Here is a 16,048-nt window from a genome sequence, read left to right as displayed (position 1 = left end):
CAAAAACATACACACCGACATTACATTAAATACACCAGTACAATCTGAGATCTACAGGCGTATCCCAATAAATTTGAAAATTGGAGGTTATTTATTTTAGTGGTTCAATTTAATTCATCAAACACAACCACAAAAAAACTTTCAGAATGCAAAATCCCATTTTTTGTTGTTGCAATATTCTAATATCTTTAGCAGGTAAATTCATTTTTATTAATCTTCAAAACTCTTTAAAAAAACATGAATTGAAATACAAAATAAAAAAATATTTTCACTTTTTTATTTAAACTACAGCAGTTTTCCTTAATGTAATTTCACCATATGCACCTGCAATAGCAAACGGAATTTTTATTTAGTAATTTTCTGCTTGACTATATTGTTTAACAATACAGTATGTTTTTCAATGCTGTAGTTTGCCATGTTTAATGTATCATGTATTATTTAACTACTATTTAACATGAACTTTTCCATACATCTCTCTCGCTAGAACTCATGCTGCAGTGTATCACAGTGCATATTCAACTTAAGAGAGCCTTGAGAGCAAGTGGGTGGGGAGGACTATTTAAACCAGCCCCCAGCTTTTCAACCTACTGCTTTAGCCAAGAGCAGAAAGATCAGTTTTAGGAATGGCCAGGTGGAATTTGTGCTATGGATCCTCTTCACTCCCTGCGAGCTTCCGGGACAAACTGGTAGCAGCGGGCGTCTGCAGAAGCAGCAGCAGTATGCCGATGGTTCGACAGGCGTTCACTGAGAATGGCAGCATCATCAAACCTTACAGTGAGATTCCCGGGCTGTGGAAGAATGGCATTGCCAACCTTTACAATTTCTGGAAGCTGGATGGCTTTAAAAACCTTCACCGAATGATGCTGCAGAATTTTAATACTTTTGGACCCATTTACAGGTATGACGGTTAGGTTATATAAATGGTGAGACCAATTAACAATGGCTTGAAACAAGGCCTTTGCTTTCTGTATGGTTCAATTATCACTCGGTTAAGAGATCCAAGGTGGGCTAAGGTGTCATCGAAAAATCCAGAGTGCTCCTTAGCTGTTTGATAGCTACAAATGAACAAATGTGCTTAAAAAAATAAATAAATCTTGTTTTAGAAAACATCTTCCTCATGTGACTTCTTCCTTCTCTCGTTGTGCATGTTAGAGAAAAAGTAGGCTATTATGAAAGTGTGAATATCATCAACCCAGAGGACGCTGCCATCCTGTTCAAAGCAGAAGGTTCCTATCCCAAAAGATTGAAAGTGGAAGCCTGGACCTCATACAGAGACTACAGGAATCGTAAATACGGAGTTTTACTGAAGTAGGTATTCTCTTCCAATGCACTGCCGATGGGCCATCCCACTCAATCTGTGCCATTTTGTGTCCCCAGGAAATAAAACGTATAAATGCACAATTAACTGTAAAATATGTTTTATTATGCAAAGTGTCCTACTCATTGATGTGATTGCATATTTAATAAATACAATTTAAAAAGGTTAATACCAACAACCTTGAACACTGGAAAAATAGTAACAATAAATATTTATTGCCTGTCTCCTTTCGAAAATGAGCATAAATCAACATTTATTTCTATCAGCGCATTTTTCTTGATGAATCAACTGGAAAAATAGTAATAAATATTTATTAAATATTTTAATAAATATTTGTTGCCTGTCTCCTTTCGAAAATGAGCATAAATCAACATTTATTTCTATCAGCGCATTTTTCTTGATGAATCAACTGGAAAAATAGTAACAATAAATATTTGTTAAATATTTTAATAAATATTTGTTGCCTGTCTCCTTTCGAAAATGAGCAAAAAACATTTATTTCTATCAGCGCATTTTTCTTGATGAATCAACTGGAAAAATAGTACCAATAAATATTTATTAAATATTTTAATAAATATTTTTTGCCTGTCTCCTTTCAAAAATGAGCATAAATCAACATTTATTTCTATCAGCGCATTTTTCTTGATGAATCAACTGGAAAAATAGTAACAATAAATATTTATTAAATATTTTAATAAATATTTGTTGCCTGTCTCCTTTCGAAAATGAGCATAAATCAACATTTATTTCTATCAGCGCATCTTTCTTGATCGATCAACTGGAAAAATAGTAACAATAAATATTTATTAAATATTTTAATAAATATTTGTTGCCTGTCTCCTTTCGAAAATGAGCATAAATCAACATTTATTTCTATCAGCGCATTTTTCTTGATCGATCAACTGGAAAAATAGTAACAATAAATATTTATTAAATATTTTAATAAATATTTGTTGCCTGTCTCCTTTCGAAAATGAGCATAAATCAACATTTATTTCTATGAGCGCATTTTTCTTGATCAATCAACTGGAAAAATAGTAACAATAAATATTTATTAAATATTTTAATAAATATTTGTTGCCTGTCTCCTTTCGAAAATGAGCATAAATCAACATTTATTTCTATGAGCGCATTTTTCTTGATCGATCAACTGGAAAAATAGTAACAATAAATATTTATTAAATATTTTAATAAATATTTGTTGCCTGTCTCCTTTCGAAAATGAGCATAAATCAACATTTATTTCTATCAGCGCATCTTTCTTGATCGATCAACTGGAAAAATAGTAACAATAAATATTTATTAAATATTTTAATAAATATTTGTTGCCTGTCTCCTTTCGAAAATGAGCATAAATCAACATTTATTTCTATCAGCGCATCTTTCTTGATCGATCAACTGGAAAAATAGTAACAATAAATATTTATTAAATATTTTAATAAATATTTGTTGCCTGTCTCCTTTCAAAAATGAGCATAAATCAACATTTATTTCTATGAGCGCATTTTTCTTGATCGATCAACTGGAAAAATAGTAACAATAAATATTTATTAAATATTTTAATAAATATTTGTTGCCTGTCTCCTTTCGAAAATGAGCATAAATCAACACTTATTTCTATGAGCGCATTTTTCTTGATCAATCAACTGGAAAAATAGTAACAATAAATATTTATTAAATATTTTAATAAATATTTGTTGCCTGTCTCCTTTCGAAAATGAGCATAAATCAACATTTATTTCTATGAGCGCATTTTTCTTGATGAATCAACTGGAAAAATAGTAACAATAAATATTTGTTAAATATTTTAATAAATATTTGTTGCCTGTCTCCTTTCGAAAATGAGCATAAATCAACATTTATTTCTATCAGCGCATTTTTCTTGATGAATCAACTGGAAAAATAGTAACAATAAATATTTGTTAAATATTTTAATAAATATTTGTTGCCTGTCTCCTTTCGAAAATGAGCATAAATCAACATTTATTTCTATCAGCGCATTTTTCTTGATGAATCAACTGGAAAAATAGTAATAAATATTTATTAAATATTTTAATAAATATTTGTTGCCTGTCTCCTTTCGAAAATGAGCATAAATCAACATTTATTTCTATCAGCGCATTTTTCTTGATGAATCAACTGGAAAAATAGTAACAATAAATATTTATTAAATATTTTAATAAATATTTGTTGCCTGTCTCCTTTCGAAAATGAGCATAAATCAACATTTATTTCTATCAGCGCATTTTTCTTGATGAATCACTATTGTGCAGTGTTACATGCTATTAGCATAAATGTCATGTGGCTACTGTTCATGCACTATTGCTAATTCAATGCTAAAAACTTGTTACTGAAATGAGTTTCAGTACAATAGCACAATGACAAAAAATAAAGTTGCCTAACACTGGTCAATTCGTTTTGAGTATTTCTGCCTGTATTGTCAACTTCAGAGCTGAAAAAAGACTGAAATATAATTTTTTTCTCTCTCAGAGAGTTACAACAAGCAAATGGCACTGATTTTGGTGGTCTGCCCCCAATGCATTTAGTTACACCACCCCCTTGATTTTTCCATCAGGAACGGGCCAGAGTGGAGGTCAAACCGGGTCATCCTCAATAAGGAGGTGATCTCGCCGAAAATGATGAGTAACTTTGTGCCCTTGCTGGATGAAGTGGGTCATGACTTTGTGGCCAGAGTTCACAAGAAGATAGAACGAAGCGGACAGAACAAGTGGACGACGGACCTCTCCCAAGAGCTCTTCAAATATGCGCTCGAGTGTGAGACTGGCACCATCGCACGGCATCCAATACTGTGGAGATGTAGATAGAATCCAGTTTGTATTGACATTGTCCTACAATTTTGTCCCACGTAGCCGTAAGTACAGTTCTATATGGCGAGCGTCTGGGCCTGATGCTGGACTACATCGATCCGGAAGTTCAACATTTCATTGACTCCATCACCCTCATGTTCAAGACTACCTCACCCATGTTGTACATACCTCCGGCTGTACTCAGGTCGATCCGAGCCAAAGTGTGGTTGGAACACGTGGCTGCTTGGGATGGAATCTTTAACCAAGGTACGAGACTTTTACTAGGATAACTTGAGATGACATTCAACCTATGTATCTCTGCGCCTTACAGTATCGTCACCGATGCAATGGTGGGATTAGCTTCCTTACAGGTTTCTTGCTACTGAGTCTAAGTTAGACAAACATAAGTAAATACTTATTTTAAGAAAATAGTTCTATATATTACAGCTTGAAAAAAAAGCCAATATTACTTGTTTTTAGTCTAAAAATAAAAAATTTTAACACCGCTGTGGTTGATACGGGCCTAGTATTATTTTTCAAGCTTTTGCCAAGTAAAATGTTCTTCCTCTGTTGGCAGATAATTTTGCTTATGAAGTAATACTTTTCTTATTTTACTATAAGTTTTTGCAGTACAGTATTCCCTCGCTATAATGCAGTTCACTTTTTGGGGCCTCGCTATTTCACGGATTTTTTGGGGTGCAATTTTGCATGCATTACCAGTAATGTGCCTATTTTATAAAAGTTCTGAAGCTTTGAACATTGAGGATGTTTAAACAAGAGAGAAATGTGAGAAAATGTCAATTCCTCGACGAGAATAATGTGTGGTGAGGGGTTTTAGAGTCTTAAAACATTAATAATAAATGTAAACTATAAAGCTACTATTACTTCGCGGATTTCATTTATTGCGGGTATTTTTTTGGAACCTTTTTTTTTTCTCTCAGGAGAGCTCAGTATTGTTCATTCGATTTGACATCATCATTGCTCTCCTTTTTTTTAAAAAAAACAAATAAATAAATAAAAAATAATAAATGTTTTTTTTTGTAATATATATACATATACACACATATATATATATATATATATATATTTTCTGTATGTGGGTGAGTATGTGTATGTGCCTGTGTGTGTGCGTGTGTGCGTGCGAGCGTGTGTGTATTCATCAGTTCACCTAAAGCCCATTAAAAAAAATCCCATACTAATAATATAATATAATAATGAATTGCCAAATGCAGAAACATCAATGTAAGTTATCACGATGTAGTGTCTCTCGCCAACAGACAGAATTAAGTAACCAGAATTAGGTTAAAAAATTCTATATACGTAGACCATGTTTCTATAAATTTTGATATTTGGTTTTTATTTGAGGCAGATATTTTTTCCATTAAAATGTGATTTACGAGGAGGTTAGACCATTGGTCGATATTCAGAGTTTGTTTATTTTTCCAGTTCACAAGAATTGTTTTTTTAGCGATAGTAAGGGCTACAAGTGTAGATTGAAATTGTTTATGTGGTAAGTCAGTTGTTGTTAGGTCACCTAGCAAACACAAGTTTGGAGATAAAGGTATCCTACAGTCCAAAATAGCGGAAAGTTTTTCTAAGACTTTAGTCCAGAAATACATAACCGGAGTACATAACCATAAAGCATGAAGCATGAACATTTTTTTGGAACCTAACCAACCTAACAAATAAATAAATAAACACGGTATACTGGTCCTAATTTTCTCGACTAGCAAAGAAAATAGTTGTATAGGTTACATCTTGAAAAAAAAAAGTCAATATTACTTATTTTTAGTCTTTAAAATACTATTTTGAAAACCGATGTGGTTGAAATGGGCAACTTATTATTTTCATGTTTTTCAAAATCAATCTATCAAAAAGTAAAAGTTTCTTGTTCTGTTGGCAGATAATTTTGCTTATTTGAAGTAATACTTTTATTTTACTATATTTTTTTCTTGAATTTAATACTGTCCTTTTTGCAGTATAGTGGTCATAATTCCTTGCTTATCTTTAAACTTTCAGGGATTACTCACTCAATGCTACCAGACCAAAAAAAAAAAGGGCTGTAGTAGTTTTGGTCAAACCTTTTTAACTACAGGAATTCTCATCTTTCGTTTGGCTCCATTTCCATTGCGGTGAATATATTTTTCTTAAATTTGTTGTTTCTGAAGAATTCACCTCAGCTCTCTGCAGAATGTTTTTAAAAGCCAAGTAGATTAAAAAAAACAAAACAAAAAAACCCCACCAAAAGTGTGTTGGTAGGATTTGAAAACAATTGCTTAATGTGTATATTGCTTTTCCTCCTTAGCTGACCGTTGCATCCAGAACATCTACAGGAAGTTGCGCCAGGAGAGTGACCAGACCAAAAAATACCCAGGAGTTCTGGCCAGTCTGCTCATGTTGGACAAGCTGTCCATTGAAGACATCAAAGCCAGTGTCACCGAGCTAATGGCGGGGGGAGTTGATACGGTAATCAAAAAGTCCAAACAAGACCTTTATCAAAGTTTTCTATTGCACTTGTGCAGTTAACCAGTGTGTTATATTTTTCCAGACCTCTATCACATTGCTGTGGACATTATATGAGCTAGCCAGACACCCTAGCCTTCAGGAGGAGCTGAGGGCGGAGGTGGTGTCTGCCAGGGCACAAAGCCAAGGCGATATGATGGAAATGCTGAAGAAGATTCCTTTGGTAAAAGGAGCGCTGAAGGAAACACTAAGGTGATTTAAAATCTTGGAGCAAACCCAATGTCAGCTTGTCTCCTATAGAATAAACAACATTCTTCTTGTATCCTTCAAGGTTGCATCCAGTTGCGGTGAGCTTGCAGAGATATACAGCAGAGGACATCATTATTCAGAAATACCACATTCCGGCGGGGGTAATAAGATATTTGAGTATTTTTTACAGAATCTGATGCCTATTTAGGCACATTACTTTGCTCGTACAAGGTGTGTCATAAAAGTTCCAGGACTTGCCTCACTGTATTTCAAATCCAAACTACCGGAACAAGTAATCCCGCTGGGGACTAGCAACAGTGTCTCTTTGCCGGTTTAGCCCACACTGAAGGGGAAAGTCCATAGCTTGTGGTTTGAGATAGAAATAAATATTTTGTGACAACAGTCTTTAAACTTTTCTGACTCTCTTAATGTTTGTCATGCGTCCAGACCCTGGTGCAGCTCGGTCTCTATGCGATGGGGAGAGACCCCAAGGTGTTTTATCGTCCAGAGCAATATCAGCCCTCTCGCTGGCTCAGGACCGAGAGCCAATACTTCCGCAGCCTTAGCTTTGGTTTTGGCCCACGCCAATGTATAGGACGCAGAATAGCCGAGACCGAGATGCAGATCTTTCTGATCCATGTGAGTTGTACTCAAGTATCAGCATATTTCGTTACATACTACACGAATGGCCATGTTTTCTAGGGCTGGGAATCTATGATTCGATTCGATTACGATTTTTGGGTCTACGATTCGATTCGGAATGGATATTCAATTCAGAACGATTTTAGATTCAAAATGACTTGATTGACAATGATTTCTGCTTCAATTCATAGATATGCAAAGAACTGTCATGATCTACTCCAGTCTGACTTGCTAATGCTAATTAGCACGCCACTCGTGGCACTTTTATCACTCAAAAAGACGACTATTCATACAAAACACTTAAGGAATGTATACAGAGAAGCATCTTAACATTAGTGTTTGGCATATTCTCTTCCTACACTGCAAAAAAAAAACTTTTATTGGAATAACTTGATCATGACTTTTTGCTTCTATGTGGCTACAACAGTGTATCAGAACACGTGAAACCACACTGCCCCTAAGTGGCCAAATCTTGTACAACATGAACAGTGCTCCCAATAAAGGCGCACACAAACAAGGGCAAGACAGTATGAAAAAAATCAAATAAAATCGATTTTGAGACATTTAAAATCGATTCTGAATCATACTAAATGAGAATTGCGATTCTTATGAGAATCGATTTTTTTGGGCACACCCCTAATGTTTCCCCTCCTTTCTTTACAGATGCTTGAGAACTTCCGAGTGGAGAGACAGCGACACGTGAACGTGCACAGCACCTTTGAGCTCATACTCCTACCAGACAAGCCCATTATATTAACTCTGAAACCCCTGCACAGTAGTCGATAACATGGTGCCCCACACAACTTGAAAGGATGAGCCACATTTCTCCATATTTATTAGCACTCTACCATCTATAAACAGTAATGCATCCGACAGAGGAATCCACCATTTGATTTACAATATTGTACGCATCCAACAAAACCATTGAGCAAAGTCCAAGATGTTGTATGCAATGTTCCGATGTTGAAAAAATATAAGTTCACCTTTCCAACTGCACCATTGCCATTTGACTCTGCTGACCTTGTAATATTCCACTGAGGATTTTGGATTGGTAATTTAGACAACTATAATGAAAATGCTTAAAATGTGGTGCCTGTTTGCTGTGCTTACCTTTATCCCCTCCTTCTGGATTTGTCAGGTCCGGTCGTGACAGCCTTACTTGTCTCAGTAGCCAGTAAAAATTTTAGATAACCTTCAAAGCAGCAACAGGACAGAATTCACAGTATTAGTGTACTGTACATTTAGAAATATAATAAAATTTAAAACAAAATATGCATCAATAATTCTGGCTTTACGAATGATTCTCACAGGAAGACGTACTCATTTAACAGTATTTTCTTTACCATTTTGGCTGCACTGATGTTAAGTTGCATGTTCATTACATTTAGTCCCTCTCGTGTGGCCAAATATGATAACCAAATTATTATAAATAAATATATGGTGCAGTCAGCGTCATCTGCAATTTGATCTTTTAAACTGCTCAGTATGTCATTTTTGAACACTTAATGTGCGTAATGATGGTCTTTGAAATATAATTGTATCGCCTAATTCATGGGGCTTGACTGTTTCTCTGCTCTGTTGCCAGAAACGAGATCTTTAGGCACATCCTTTCAGCGAAGGTCACATCCTGTCCTTCAGGAGATAAGGTGGATATCCACCTTATCAGTGGGTCCATGGCCAAAATGAGACGCTTTGCTATCATGCAACGGCTTGTTGATATGATAGACTTACAAGGATGAGCAAACATTATAGCCAACCATTTTCTACATCCCAAGTTTCTTTCTACATTATAGTGAATTATGTTGATGCCAGTGGCAATCACAAAAAAAAAGAAGAAAGGTTTTTTCCTCCAAATGAATTTATTGTTAATGTGCATAGTATAATACCCAATTGTCACCACTAGATGTCTCTTTAACTCTATCTGATAATAAAGACTACACAGACACACTGGCTTTATATTTTGAGAAACGTCTTTTAATTGAAAGTTAAGCTAAGGAACCTATTTGACGTTAGAAAAATCTCACGGCACGCCACCAAACAAAAATGTCCCCAAAAATATGAATACTGAAATAATTATCTCACAACTGAATATGCTCCCAAATTGGCTTGTGAAATCTGGGCCTGTTTACTTGAAAGTGAAACTGAAACTGTAGCATGTTTATTGTTAAAGTTTGTATCTGAATTGAACTACAGCATACAAAATGTTTTTTGTTTTTTTTAAAACAAGCGATTATGGGGCAGTGAACTCAACACATTTCAAGCAGTACAGTAATCTGACCGTGACCAATTATTTATCTAAAAAGAAAAAAAAGAGGCCTCAATCAGATGAGGTTTACCGACAAGCTAAACATAAACAAAGAATTTCACATTGTGAATGTAAAGTAATCACACAGCAGCGCCTTAAAATCTGTTTGGCTGCAAACAACCATCGCAAACCACCGTATGTTGGCTACCTAATAGTATCGGTGTTGTGGTGTTCGAATCCTTTCAGCAACAGATATTTCAACACAGAAGGTACAGCAACGCATGCAGACAGATAACAGTACTCACAGGCATATATTTTTTTATCCTGTGCAACCCCCCCCCCCCCTAATAAATTCATTATATTCTATATAATTATTTCATTACTCTATGCTATTAATAAAGTACAATCAATGTTTTTTGGGCAACCTCATTTTGTGGCGGAAGATTAAGTGTTTTGAGTTACAAACATGGCCACGGAATGAATTAAAACTCATATGTCAAGGCAACACACAACAAAGCCTTGTTATCAAGACATAGTCCTGTCCTGTGTCAGGCAGGAAGTCCATGCTAATTGTCCTCTGCTCTTTCACATGTGTCGCTATCAAGTTGAACAGACAGTATTGAATGGACAGGGAGACCTCGGGGTCCGACGCATGATGAAAAGGGGGTAGGTGACAATTATGGGATTCCAATCTGGGATGGTGCGGATGTGACTCCCATGGGACGGCGGGGTGAAATTGAGCATTTAATTGAAAGGGCAATGGATGAGGAGACAATCATGACGGTGGATGAGATGGGGTCCCCATGACAAAGTCTATTTGGGGGGGGGGGCTGCTTATTTGAAGACAGAAACGCCTGTCATATAAACAAACAATTGGGACAATTGTACTGAACAGTAAACTGAAAAATCTGAAAAAATCTACTTTTTCAGACTTAAAGACCATTTTTTTGTTAAAATAAACCAAAACATATGCTATGAAAAAGTCTATAAGAATAAATGGACAGTATTGTATGCAAAAATACACTGTGCAGATCCTCATCAAGTTTCATCAACTCATGTGCAATCAGTGTGAAAAATGCTAATTTGATCTTTGGAGCCATTTTGTCTGCTGCCTGCAAGCGTCTGTTCCAGCATAATTCATCCCTTCCCCCTGTGTGGCTGCATCCAGGGCTGGACTGGCCATCTGCCATACAGGGCAGATGCCCGGTGGGTCGGCCTCTTTTGGGGCCGGTGCAGTGCTTTTTAATTATTATTTTCCTACATTTTACCCCAAGAGACTTGCCCACAAGTTAGAGGGACCAGTTTTGGTAACCCAGTTCGAATATAGATAGCAAACATCGTCAATAAACAGGCAGAATTACATGTTAGGCAGGAGTCGGGCTGGACGGGGATAGAACGGGCCGGTGGGCCTAAATCAAAATGCCACGGCCGGTTTTTTATAATAAAAAAAAATTGTGCCAGTCCAGCCCTGACTGCATCCATATGTGTAATCAATTTAGCTTGGAGCTTGTTGACCTCTGCTGCGTGATTAGCAGTAATAGGAGCAATTTAAAAAAAAAAAAGCGATTATTTTGTTTTGTTTTTTGTGTAAAATAAAATAAAAATCAATAAGTCCTTTTTTTTTTACCTCTGTGACGATGTCAATCAAAACTGAGTATTATCATTGTAAAGGCATTATTATTATTTTTACAACATCTACATTACAATTCCTCTTCATTACAAGAATAAAACAACTGTTACATCACTATATGCTTACAGCGCCTCCTTTTTAAACAAGAGAGCCCTCACCAAATAACCCTGACGTCCTTCAAGAGTCAGCGTTGCATACACAGTTTACGCAGTCAGCCATCATGGATATTAACACAAACAGATTCCACAGAAGAGTCATTCAGACATACATATATAATCAAACTCTGGGCAGACACGCCTACTTTTAATGGCTGTAGAGCTGCAGAGATTTGGGTGTTTTGAGGCCTCTGTGCCATTACCACAAATCTGGTTGTCTTTTTTTTCATGTTTAACAATGAGTATGTAACCATCATATACAGTAGTAACACCAAAGTGGTTTGAGGCAGGAGATCAACATCTTGTATCATGTTTCCCATTGGCTAGACCCTGAAGCAAAACAAATAAACATTCTTTGTTTCTCAGCTGAAAAAATAAACTCACATTTGAGTCTGGAAGCAGCAGTTCCAGATCAAACAGTGAGGATGCGGCACAGTGAATACAGTCAATCCCCGGAAGAACTACTGTTGGGAATTGTTTAATGACAACTGGGTGATGTGTTGATCAGCACCTGTGGCTCTCTCCATGGAGATGATCCCAGTTTCACTCATATCAGCAACAAACTGTAGTGTGAGACCAGACCATGCTTGTTGTATAGCTGGAGGCTGGTAAAGTCATTTGAAAGCAGAATGACACTTGTGGTGTGCCAACCTAGCCTGATTTTACGTTTACATTGAATTGACATCAGCGCTCGCACTGTATACATTCATAGAAATCCAACTTTTGCATAGACAGTATACGCCTGATTTCTTTGCATGCAAAACATACTGGACTCTTTTAAACAATCTCCTTGGTGAAGGGAAAAATAAATGTTAGCAGCCTGAAAACATTTCGGAGAGTTTATATGATTTGGAATTTTATTATAATTTTCAGGACAAATACGTCATTAAAATTTCAATTCAACAAGCATCAAAGGACTAATATGTTCGCTTTGGCTTTTTGCAACAACAGAAGAATATACAATGCAATTAACGCTTTGACTGCCAGACGTTTTCAGAAACGGGATGTCGCCAGTGCCAGCCGATTTAAGTATTTTGACTGATCTTTCAAGGTCCACAGAAAATGTTGTGTTTTGACTATGGAAACACACATACTACCAAATGAAAGATTGAACTCTCATCTTTCATCAGAAAAAAAAAGTTTGTTTCTACCTTATTCCGTTCTTCAGTAATCAACAATAGAAAATGGTTAGTTTCACCGAAATGCTCTGTTTTGAAACAAAAAGCGGAGAAAAAGAGCTTTTTGTGAAACGATGTTATTTCATGCACTCTAGTGAATTGTACACTTCTTTTTGTCCATGAATGATGCCACAAACACCTAAATAGTGCTTTACTTCTGTAAAACGCCATCACCAACAATGAAAAAGTGTTTTTTGGTTGCAAAATACGTTTATTTCCATTCAACCGTGTAACAATTTGACAAAACAATTTCGCAAACTATTTACAAATGTGTGCAACTGTGGTACTATTTACAATTATGTGGATGGTTCAAATACAGTTTTTCTTTTTGTAACGCTCCCCTGCGTGCAAGGAGACGGAGCAGGATTTGCACAACAGATACGTTTCACTTCGATTGTCCGTTTCGCGTGCAGACATTATACTTTCTTGACGGCCTTTTTTTCCGGGGAATAGCAAGTAGCAGACTGTACCCACTCCTCCGATGAATATGCATTGGACTCGGGGCACTCTTCGTCGTCCGATTGAACGTCCGCCTGAGCGTGCTCGGTTGTGCTCCGCGTTTTCCGGTGTTAGCATCGCTAGCCCATGAACCTTTATGACGTCGTCATAGCCGCCGCGTCAGCGCTTCCAACTTCGGCGTCAACCTCGGAGTCACCATCATCATCATCGATGATGATCATCGTCGTCATCAATGTGCTCTTCAGCGTTGGTCGATGCCTTTCGTCTTTGAAAAAAATGCTCAAGCGTGAGCTGCTTGCAACCGGTTGCCATTTTCGCTTCCCATCCCCAGCCATTGTCCCCTCTAGCTCCGCCTCACATCTTCTACTGACGCCTACCCAATCTTGTCAAAAGAGAGTCATTGCTGCCATCTAGGGGCCAAAAATAGTCATTAGGCTAACTAGATCTGCTTGAAACTTTCAACACAGCTGGCCAAGGCTTTCCTCCACCCATTTCAAAAAAAAATATTAAAAAAATTGGATGACGTCTTTTAACGTCATTGGCGGCCCTCCGTAGGTTTTTACTTGACGTCTTTTAACGTCCATGGCAGTGAAAGAGTTAAAAAAAAAAAAATATATATATATATATATATATCTTGATGTAAGAATATATACTGTATATATTCTTATTTTTCAGAATGACGGGACTTATGTGATGTAAGAAGACATAAATGTGCTTTTTACATATGAGTGACAGTTATGGTTGAGAAAAGAGAGAAACAAGTACAGTTAGTTTTTATTCCCCGGAATTGATCATTTCTAATTCCAAGTTTTCCCATTGGAAGAAGTCTTTCAAAATCTGAAAAAATAAATACATCTTAGTGTTCCGGAATCATGGTTTTATTGATCTCATTAATCATAGGCTGTGACATCTTAACATTTTAATGTTAGCAAGATCGCACATGCATATGCATTTTGAAAGCTAAATCGTGATGGATCAATAAAAAACCTGCTTGGGTCTCTCATTAATTGTTAAATAACGCATGCGGGGGCAGGGAGGGAGAATCATGATCGACGTAAAACTGTTCTCCACTACCATATTTTTACTTTACAATTGCCACAGCCAGCGCACTTGATCGAAGCAGCGACAAAGCAGTAGCTAATGAATGAATATGACTCTTAAGCAGGTAAAAAGATGACCTCAACCATAGCATTAGGTACACCTGCAAAATCGAATGATATCCAATATATCAGCTATATTCAATATTCCGCTAATAGATAATAGGGCTCAGCTAAGTGGCAAAGCATCACCGAAACAGAAACACTTCTTTGTATGTCAAATTAATTTTGATCAAAAAGCACGTGTCATTATCGTTGAATAGTTTTTCTCTCATACTGGATTGTGCAGGTATACCAAATGTAGAAGAAAAATATTGACATAGCCGAGTGCTTTAATTGATGATCAATAATTCACAGCATGCTCCCAGCTATGTGCTTTCCGAGAACATTTCTAATCTCCTCTATTCCAACGAGAGAAAACATGCGAAAAAGGAAGCGTATAATATCACATAATCATGTATGAGATTGCCCGACAAATTTACAAAACCATCAGTATGAAAATGATTCATGTTCACATTTTACCGCTCGTGTTCAGAATGCTTGCGACCCTGTTACATATAATCCGCCGATTGCCAGGAAGCAGCATGTGGGCTGCGTACCTCCATGAAAGAGGGGCGGGGGCTCAGGGGTCCCTAGGAGATAGTGTCTGCAACCTCTGCTAACATCATCAGAATTCAGCACACAGCCCGTAAAATGCAGCAAATGGGCTCTTCATTGGAGTGACGGTTCCGAGGCTGCTGCCACACAGAGCTTCAATTAGCCTGCAAGAACAAGGCAGCTCCCGGGGGGGACGTGAGCGGCAGCCCACCTCCTCGCACACACTCTACCTTTCCTGCCCACTTGCTTTCAGGTCTCTGCCTTCCTCCCTCTCGTGACCCCCACATCACACCATTTCCTCTTTTCGCACATTTCCCTTCAGTGTCCTTCCTTCACATAATAGCACGGAACCCTCCTGTGCCGCCATCAACACATCACAACCTGAGCGGAAGAACTTTTACGGCGCTAATGGACACAAAGGGAAGAAGCGTGAAGGTCGAAGAAATGACATATACAGTACATGTAGAGGATGGCAAATCCAGAAAAAAATATATCATAAGAACTGCAAACAAATACATAGAGTGGATACAAAAAGTCTACACACCCTTTGTTCAAATGCCAGTTTAGTATTGTGACATAAACAATGAGACCAATCATTTCGGAACTTTTTCCACCATTAATGCTATACCTGTATAACTCAACTGAATTAAAAAATAATAATCTGAAAACAATAGAATAATCTAGTTGCACAAGAGTGCAAACGCTCTTATAACTGTGATGTGATTGTGTTCCGAATAACCCAATCACATTAAAACTCATGTTAAATGGGAGTCAATAAACACCTTCTACCATTTGAAGTGTCTCTCATTATTCCCAAATAAACATATGTGAGAAAATATGGTTAGAATACTTTACGTATGTAACTTTAGCATGTTGCTGTTCGGCTTAAAACATCAACACATTTATTTTATTTATCTTATTTTATTATTTTAAAATGAATTTTAATCATTATGATTTTAGCTTTTATTTTGAAATATAGTATTATTTTAAGTATTATTTATGTATTTACTAAAGACATGTATTTATTAAAATGCCTCTTTGGCAAAGCAAAAATGAAATTAATTTAATTGAATCCAAAGTAACCATTGTTGTCACCAACACTTAATTTTTCTCTTCAAGTATATGTGTACTCTGCCGGTAAAAAGTATATTTCTTGACAGCAAGCAAATGTGTGTGCGCGATTGTGCGTGCTTGTGAGCCAAGGACAA

The 16,048-nt window shown here is 36.6% G+C and overlaps 1 protein-coding gene across 1 annotated transcript; it reads left to right on the top strand.

Annotated features, from left to right (window-relative positions):
* Window positions 1–131: 131 nt before the first annotated feature.
* On the top strand, window positions 132–9,994 carry cyp11a1.2 (cytochrome P450 family 11 subfamily A member 1, tandem duplicate 2). Its single transcript, XM_077568796.1, has 9 exons — window positions 132–898; window positions 1,153–1,308; window positions 3,894–4,093; window positions 4,189–4,392; window positions 6,431–6,591; window positions 6,674–6,840; window positions 6,920–6,998; window positions 7,285–7,476; window positions 8,143–9,994. The coding sequence occupies exons 1-9, from the start codon at window positions 624–626 to the stop codon at window positions 8,263–8,265; spliced, it is 1,557 nt and encodes a 518-aa protein (XP_077424922.1). The 5' UTR covers window positions 132–623; the 3' UTR covers window positions 8,266–9,994.
* The last annotated feature ends 6,054 nt before the right edge of the window (window positions 9,995–16,048 follow it).

Source organism: Vanacampus margaritifer, chromosome 6, assembly GCF_051991255.1.
Source record: "Vanacampus margaritifer isolate UIUO_Vmar chromosome 6, RoL_Vmar_1.0, whole genome shotgun sequence".
Taxonomy (NCBI): domain Eukaryota; kingdom Metazoa; phylum Chordata; class Actinopteri; order Syngnathiformes; family Syngnathidae; genus Vanacampus; species Vanacampus margaritifer.
Note: the sequence above shows the minus strand (reverse complement) of the source record. Positions and strands in the feature narration are given on the sequence as shown.